Source organism: Rhincodon typus, chromosome 43, assembly GCF_021869965.1.
Source record: "Rhincodon typus isolate 14 chromosome 43, sRhiTyp1.1, whole genome shotgun sequence".
Taxonomy (NCBI): Eukaryota; Metazoa; Chordata; class Chondrichthyes; order Orectolobiformes; family Rhincodontidae; genus Rhincodon; species Rhincodon typus.
In genome coordinates, this window is record NC_063374.1 from 10,364,070 (window position 1) to 10,372,745 (window position 8,676).

General features: G+C 45.1%; 1 protein-coding gene across 2 annotated transcripts in view; it reads right to left on the minus strand.

The window, feature by feature from the left end:
• LOC109925267 (neutral alpha-glucosidase AB) overlaps positions 1 to 5,832 on the minus strand; it is a 30,608-nt gene extending 24,776 nt beyond the window's left edge. The window contains exons 1-4 of one of the 2 annotated variants that reach the window (XM_048619669.1): positions 5,703 to 5,832; positions 4,863 to 4,990; positions 4,053 to 4,232; positions 144 to 209 (exon numbers count right to left, since the gene is read on the minus strand). In XM_048619669.1, coding sequence (XP_048475626.1) covers positions 144 to 209; positions 4,053 to 4,232; positions 4,863 to 4,951 — 335 coding nt within the window. In that variant the 5' untranslated portion in view covers positions 4,952 to 4,990; positions 5,703 to 5,832. The remainder of the gene's footprint in view (positions 1 to 143; positions 210 to 4,052; positions 4,233 to 4,862; positions 4,991 to 5,702) is intronic. The other variant, XM_048619670.1, reaches the window with a different exon arrangement.
• Positions 5,833 to 8,676: the final 2,844 nt, after the last annotated feature.

Genomic DNA, 8,676 nt, shown 5'->3' on the forward strand with positions numbered 1-8,676 from the left:
CTATGTTTTCATATCAGTGAGGTGTGCGGAGAGATTCTGAACTCCCAAAGCTGCACACTACTTTAATATCGTTGCATCCCCAAGCATTAGTATCATTAGGTGCACAAACAGGACTAAAAAGACAGCGTTGGTGCAGCATTTACCTAATGAACATGTTCTTGATTTTACTCCACATGCTACCGACTGTGCTACTAATTTTTTCCGTGTAACTGACGGGGTGGAAGTTGCAAAGAGGTGGGAAGGGTGGGGAGAAACAAAATGGAATAAAATAACAAACAAAAAAACAAAATGAGTTTCAATTGTCGTTCAGACAGTAAAACACCAAGAGCTTATACAGTCTTTTCCAGCAGTCACACAACAAGGGAAGAAATCTGCCCGTCTCCTGCACACCACAGCTAATCAGTGCCCATCACACTAGAGGTTGAAAGGAGGGGAGCTCGAGATTGGGATGTACAAAATTCTCCAGCACCACTGGTCAAACCATCACATTGGGAGAGCTATGTAATGGGAACTACTCACAAAGAGCTGGACAATTAAACAGATCACTGAAGCTGATCTCCCTCAGAGCAAGGTAGGGCTCTCCAGGCAAAAGCAGTCCTCTGGTACCTGGCCCTAGTGAGTACAGCAAATGGTTAATGATAGCAGGATCTCCAAACATTGCAGGCAAGCCCCCTCCGGGTCATATGCAACATCTGAGCTGTCCAGCAGGGAAGCCAGGAGTGTCGTGCCTACTGCACACCCCAGGCTGAAGTCATTGACTGATCGGAGACCAATATTGAGCTCAGCAGCACAGAGCAGCCTCTCATCAGTACAAACTTGGGAATAAAGGCCAAGTGGGAGTTGAATAGATCTCATGACTGGGAGAACTGTAATAGCTGAAAGAGAAAAAGACCAGCAGACCCCTTCCAAATAACAAAACCACACACAGAAGACATTCAAAAACACAGCAAAACAGCAGAGGTATCCTAGAGAAAAGTGGGTGAGAAAGGTGGGTGAGAAAAATCCATCAATTGCACAGGGAACAACCCTGCTTTTGCACAGCGAACAAAGGGATGCAAGGGAAACAGCAACATTGTGTATTTCTAGAATGTCAAACTTCCCAAAGTGTTGCACAGTCACATCCCTGACCCTCCCCTGAGCACAAGGGCTATTAGGACAGGTGACCAAAAGCTCAATGCGATATCACGAGAGAATATTGAAGGCAGAGACAAGGTGATAAACGGGTGACTGCTTATTTAAGAAAGAACATAATGCCTTAGGCAGTGGATCTTGTGGCACAGTGGCAGTGCCCCTATCTCAGGGTCAGAATGCTCAGGATCAAGTCCCAGTTGCCTCAAAGGTGTGCCATAACATCACTGAACAGGTTAATTAAAAGAAACTATAAACGTGTTAGCAGTTTAAAGGCCACACTTTCCTGATACCCAAAACAGGAGATTCTTACGAGGAGAGGTTGGATCTGTATCCAGAGTTTAGAAGAAATGAAAGTGGCTTATAATGAGACAAAGGAAATCTTAAGGGGTTGGTGGATGCGGACAGATTATTGCGCCTCATGGTAGATACTACAATAAGGGGACATGATTTAAAAAGGGGTCTCCCATTTACAATGGGATAGGGGGAGGATTTTTTTTCACTCAGGAGGGTTGTGGGCCTGTGGAATTCTCCTTCCCAGAGAGCACTGGATGCGGGATCACGGAATATAGATTCAACGTAGATGGACAAGGGGTGGGGGTCTGGTGTTGACAGCACAATTAGATCAACCATGATATTGTGTAACAGCAGAACAGGAGAGAGGCTGAATGGCCTACAACCATTCCTATTTCATATGCACTAATGCCTGGATGGGATAGATAGGTTCTTGATTATCAAGGGTTACGGGGAGAAAGCGGGAGAATGGGGTTGAGGAACTTATCAGCCATGATTGAATGGCGGAGCAGACTCGGTGGGCCGAATGGCCTAATTTCTGCTCCTATGTCTTATGGACTGTGAGCTTCATGCCGGGGGTGGGGAGGCCTTTGCTGACTGCCAGCTGCAAAAACAGACTCAGGAGGCTGCTGCCTATTCTGAAGAAACAACCTTAGGGCAGCTATGCTAAGTGTTTGAAAATGTTGAAAGGACAACACAGTGCAGACTTCCCCCAGTAACTGTGGGCGTCTAAAACAAGGGTAAATGGATACAGGACTGAAACGCAAGAGGCTTAAGAACACAGATTACAGTCCTCTTTAGGCCGTGAGGAGAATCCACTCCCAGGATTGTCGTGGAATTACAGGCTACAATCAACATCTAAGAGGAGACTGGACATAGGATAAAGGAACATGCAACAGGGTGTAATCAGGACTGTTTAACAGGTCAACACTGGCACCCATTGGTTGGGCCGAATGATGCAACAAGACTGAAAACAGCAATTTTAAAAACAGAATTCATTCACAGGATTGAGGCATTCACTGACAATTATGGCCCATCCCAAACGGTCCTTTACAGCGATTGCAGTGACCTGTCGTCTTGAATCATAGCATCCCATGAGATATAGGTGCAGTAAGTAATTAGGGTGATGAGGCACTGTCCTTTATTACGAGAAGCACTAAACATAAAATAAAAACGTTGTGCTTCAGATATACAGGGCATTAGTGAAACCATGTCTCAAATACTGAGTAGTTTTGCTCTTATTTAAGGAAGGAACACATTGGAGAAAGTGCAGAGAAGGTTTACAAGATTGACATCTGAGTTGGCTCGTATTATAAAGAAAGGTTGGGCAGGCTGGGCTTGAACTTGAGAAGCAGGTGGGGAGGAGAGAAATCATAGATTGTCCAGTGTGGAAGGTGGCCATTTGGCCCAACAAGTCCACACCAACCCTCTGAAAAGCATCTCACCCAGACCCATCCCCTGTAACCCTGCATTTCCCATGGCTAATCCACCTAAATTACACAGCCCTGGACATTTGGCAATTTTCCATGGCCAATCCAACCTAACCTGCACATCTTTGGACTGTGGGAGGAAACCGGAGCCCCCAGAGAACATGCAAACTCCACACAGACAGTCGCCCAAGGGTGGAATCGAACCCAAGACCCTGGCGCTGTGAGGCAGCAGTGCTAACCACTGAGCCACTGTACTGCCCTTGAGGAACTTGATTGAAGTGACCAAGATTCAGAATAGTGGGATTTGGAAATGGTGTTTCCTCATGTGGATCAGTCCAGGGCTAGCGGGTACAGTTTAAAATTAGGGATTCTCCTTTCAGGACAGAGAAGAGATTTTGTTTTCTTGAGTTGAGCATTTGGAACTCTGCCTCAGAAGGTGGGCTTATTGACTATTTTTAAATCAGGAGTGGATAGGTTTTAAAAATGGAAAGTTCTGCAGAAACTCAGCAGGTCTGGCAACATCCATGGAGAGAGAAACAGTCAACGCTTTGAGTCTGATATGACTTCTTCAGAACTGAAGCATTAACACAGTTTCTCCAGCACTTTGTTTTTGTTTCAGATCGCCAGCATCTGCAGTGTTTGGTTTGTTGAATGTTTCTTGCTAAGATAATCAAAGGTTATTGGTGTAAATGAGAATGTGGAATTCAAACAGATCAACCATGATCTTATTGAATGGCTGAGCAGGGTCAGACGCTGAAAAAGCTTTCTCTGCTCCTAATTTGTATGTTTGTCAGGTACAGCCACAGTGCTGTTCGGGAGGACATTCCAGACTCAGACTCAGCCACAGTGAAGGAACAACGATATGGTGCTGAGTCAGGATGATGTTGAACTTGGGAGGGGAACAAGGGAGGAGTTAGTAAAATAGTTAGGTAACAAGTTGGACAGTGACACCCAATAAGAGACTCTCAGGAAGTTATAACTGAAATAGATAAAGACCTTGATAATAACTGCATGTTCCACACCATTGGGTCAAATAATATTCTTACAGAAGCAGAAATAAAACAGATTACAAGTAAACATCCTACATTTCTGTTAACTCGGGGTTGCGCAGGGAAGTGGAGGGGTAACATGAGGAAATATTTGGTGAAGTTTTCACACCCTGGGGATTTGAATCTGTAACTGAGGCAGCCGAGTACTCACGAGTCCTTCCTTTTTCGCAAGTGCTCAAAAACCATCAGCCCCCGTGAGTTGATACTCAGCAGCAGCTCATTCCCAGTCATGATGTCCATCCTGAATGGTTTGGAGGTGATAATCACTTTATACAGCTTGTTTTCAAAGCTCAGTTCCACACTGTCTTCATCCTTCCCCACAACTGTTAAGCTGAAAGCCAGAAAACACAATTATCTTTATGCAGGAAAGTCCTATTAAGAAAAACTATTAATAACCTGGTTTTACAGTGCTCAAGCAAAAAGCCAGACAGTTGGCCCAGAATGGAAGTTGGGAAAACATCAAAACAAAGGCTTTATTCTGTATCTAACCCTTTGCTGTCCACGTCCTGGGAGTGTTTGATAGGGACAGTATAGAGGGAGCTTTAATTTAAGTTTAAAAGGATACGGAGAGTTTTACTCTGTATCTTAAACCTATGCTGTATTCTAGGACTGTCTGATTGTAGATCTACCTTTACTTTCAATTTAAAAGAATAGAGAATTCTTTATTCTGTAACTAAGCCTGTGCTGGGAGTGTTTGTTAGGGGCAGTGTAGAGGGAGCTTTACTCTATACCTAACACCTTGCTGCCCCCCGTCTTGGGAGTGCTTGTTACGGATTAAAAAAAAACTACTCTGTATTTGATGCCATGTCGATTTATTTCCCCAAACTAATAAAAGTCAGTTCAAAATCCATATTCTTGCATAGCATTGAGATCTCAATTCCTGCAACTGCTTCACAAAAAGGAGTGTGTGTATCTGAATAGTGGCGAGTAAGGAACTGAAACAAACAGGCCAGCAACTTACGGTACAGTAGGCGGCTCTTGCACTAACACGTCCCGCACTTCATATCTTGGTTTCAGTGGATTTAATTCATTTATTTTAATCCTGGTCATATTCCCTTGCAGACCATACACTTCAAGTAGGAGAGGAACCTGCAAAAGATGCAAGGATTCACATCTCTACACAACTCCAGCAGGAGTGACTAACAGATATAGAGGCAGACAGGGTCCAAAGTAATTTCCACCCCTCCCCTCATCTACCTCTCTGCCTTGTCCTGGGGAACAATGTGATGCTTGGTGACATTCAGTTCCAGCAGCAAAAGCACAGCAAGGGTTAAACGGAAGTGGGCTTGACCCATGGTAATTCTCAGTCAGTCACGCTCCCTTCTCTCATCACTGCCTGTCATTTGTCCCATTTCAGATTTTCTGCCATTCCCAGCTCCGCTCACTGTTTTACGACGACAGCAAGACGGAGGCTAGGAAGGAGGTGGAGAAGTTGACGACGAGAATGGGAAGCCAAGGTGAAATGCCCTTGAGAAGAATGAAGGGATTTGGGGCTGTACCCAATTCCCCGCCAGGAAAGGGATGGGGCTTTTGGACAAAAGGGACACGGAACTGGCTTCAGGGTTTGGGCTCCCTCCGGTCGAAGTGGGATCCGTGTCCCAACAGCCAGCACAGAGAGTTTCAACTAAAACATTCACCTGCAACACAGCACTGGAGACAACCATACAGCCCATTATGTTCATGTTGGCTCTTTGACAGAGGCACCCAATGAATGATTTTAATCTGTGCATTCCAGATCACAATAGCTCACTGCAGAAATAAACTTCCCACCCCAGCCCCCATACAGACACGACGCACATACCTTATTCACTTCATTAATCAGCTGCAGCTTCACACTTTCCCGAGTCACATCCAATGAGTTGAGCAGAGCGCGATAGGGAGAATTCTCTGGCTTAACATTTCTTTGTCGCCTGGGGAAAATTAAAGCTCAGTGTAATCGGTCACTTGGTATCTCAGTCCAGTTTGTTCCAAAATAAAACTCTTCAGCCAAGTCGTGAGTGCAGCTCAAAGCCAAACTGGCTCACACGTGAAGCACAGAGAGAAAAAAAAACACACGATCCTGAGCACTGATGGATTTCAGTGGGGACAAATGGCCAGCTCCTATTTCTTATGGATGTGTTATTGAACACACATTTAATCCAAACAACACTGCATTTACACAACACTTCCCAATAGTCAAACCTTTATAGGTGCTTCACAGGAGTAAAAATCAGACAGAAATGCTGCTCAGGCACACAAGGAGATATTGTGTAATCAATAGCTTGGTCAATGGCATCGGTTTTAAGGAGCATCTTTAAAGAGAGAGGGAGAAGCAGAGCGGTTTAGGAAGGGGTAACACAGTGTGGAGCTGGAGGAACACAGCAGGCCAGGCAGCAGAGGAGCAGAAAAGCTGATGTTTCGGATCGGGACTCTTCTTCAGAAATGATGCTCCTCATGTTATCTCAGACTCCAGCATTGGCAGTTCTTACTATTTCCAGGTTTAGGAAGGGAATGTGGCGCAGTACAGAGATAGGGAGGCACACATCTGGAAGTTTTAAAAAAGACACTGTCAAAATGCAAGAGGACGTGGATCAATGAGCAGGGGTGGGCAATGAGGAAATGAGACTTAGCCTGTGTCAGGATGCAGACAGCGGAGCTCCAGTCAAGCTGATGGTCACGCTCAGCAACAATAACGTTGGAACAATCAAGTGCTGACGGCTACACGGGTGCAGTGGGGTCAGTGAACAGGTTGTGGTACTGTGACCAAAATATTGTCTCAGTCCCAGTTACTACCCACGGCATGCTCGCGCAGCCAAAGTGGACACGCAGGTTCTCAGACTATGCTAATCAATGACCCACACGGATACAGCAAGTAATTAAATCTCAGGTGATCATTTAGTAATACAGCACTCGAGTATTCAGTCAGGCTTGCAAGCCCACGCATTGGAAGTCACAACAGATTAATACAAGGGGCCCACTCTGCAGGCAGAAAGAACATTTACACACCCTGCACCCATTCAACTCAACAAATAGGTGAGACGCATTCAGCGGTTCATTTCTCAGCGTAACACCTTGACCAATCAAAGTAACTTTCAATAAATTTAGATAAATATGCCAGTTAACTGTCAATCATCAGCAAGTGATGCATTGTCAGTGGCACTGCCTCTACCAGAGTCTATGTGCACGTTTGGTTGGCAAACTCAATATAAACGCTGTTCTCCCTTTAGTTTTGCATTTCTTACAAACTGCATTGATTTGATTCATTGTTAAGTTTTGTTCTGCGAGCTGTACAGGCAGATCATAGCAAACAAATACATACAGATCATAGGGTGATTGAACAGAGCGAGGTATACAAGGTTACAGCTGCGCAAGTGGTGTACAAAGCAAGATCGACATTAGATTTGAAATTTAAGAGGTCCATTCAGCAGTCTAATAAGCACGAGGTAGAAGCTGTTCTTGAGCCTGTTGGTATGTGTGTTTAAGCTTTTGTATCTTTTGCCTGCTGGAAGAGATTGGAAGAGATTATAAGCGGGTTGGAAGAGGTCTTGATGTTGGCTGCCTTTTTGCAGCAACAAATATAAATGGAGTCCATGGATGGCAGGTCGGCTTGCTGATAGTTGTGTACGCAACGCAAACTTTCTGTAGATTCTTACGATCCTGGGCAGAGCAGCTGCCGTACCATGCCATCATGCATCTGAATAGAATACTTTCTATGGTGCATCTATAAAAGTTGGTGATGGTCCTTATGGACATGCTGCGCTGTTGTGCTTTCTTGGCCATTGCGCCTATGTGGGTGGAAAAGGATAGACTGTTGGTTATCATCACTCCTAGGGATGTGACTCTCTCGACCATCTCTACCTCAGCTCCGCTGATGTGGACAGAGGTGTGTCATCCTCCTTGCTTCTTGAAGTCAATGATCAGCTCTTTAGTTTTGCTGACATTGAGGGAAAGATTGTTATCTCTGCACCACAACACAAAGCACTACCTCCTTCTGCATTGCCTCGTCATTGTTTGATATCCAGCCTACAACAGTGGCGTCATCAGCGAACTTGTAGATGGAACTGGGACGAAATTTGGTCACACAGTCATGGGTGTACAGTAGGGTCCGAGTACGCATCCTTGCGGGGCACCAATGTTGAGGATTATAGTGCAGGTAGTGCTAGTGTCTATCCTCTCAGATTGCAGTCAGAAAGCTGAGGATCCAGTTGCAGAGGGTGAAGCAGTGACCTAGGTCACGGAGTTTGGAGATCACTTGGTGTGGGATTATAGTGTTGAAGGTGGAGCTGTAGTCAATAAATAGAAGCCTTATGTAGGTATCCGTATTGTCCAGATGTTCCAGGGATAAGTGTAGGCCTAGGGGGATGGTGTCCACTTTGGATCTGATGCACCAATAGGCAAATTACAAGGGATCAAGGCAGTCTAGGAGGCTACAGTTGATGTGAACCATGACTAACAGTTCTGAGGGTTCAAGATCAATAGTTTCAATAAAATGCACAGTAATTAAATTTCACGGAACTGAAAGTGTTTGGCTGAATAGGTGGGTTTAAACACTCCTGCACCACTGACCTAGAATACTTAACAGAGAAGTGCCGTCCCTACTACCTGTGCTATCCTGACAGCAGTTTACATACTGCCCCATGCAGAAGTGAAGAGTGCACTTGATGAAACATACACCGTTGCTAACAGACTTGAGGCAGAATACCCCGAGGCCTTGCTCATTGTAGCCTGTGACTTCAACCAGGCCAACCTCAAGAGGGTGCGACCAAAATAACATCAACACGTCTCCTGTCCCCCAG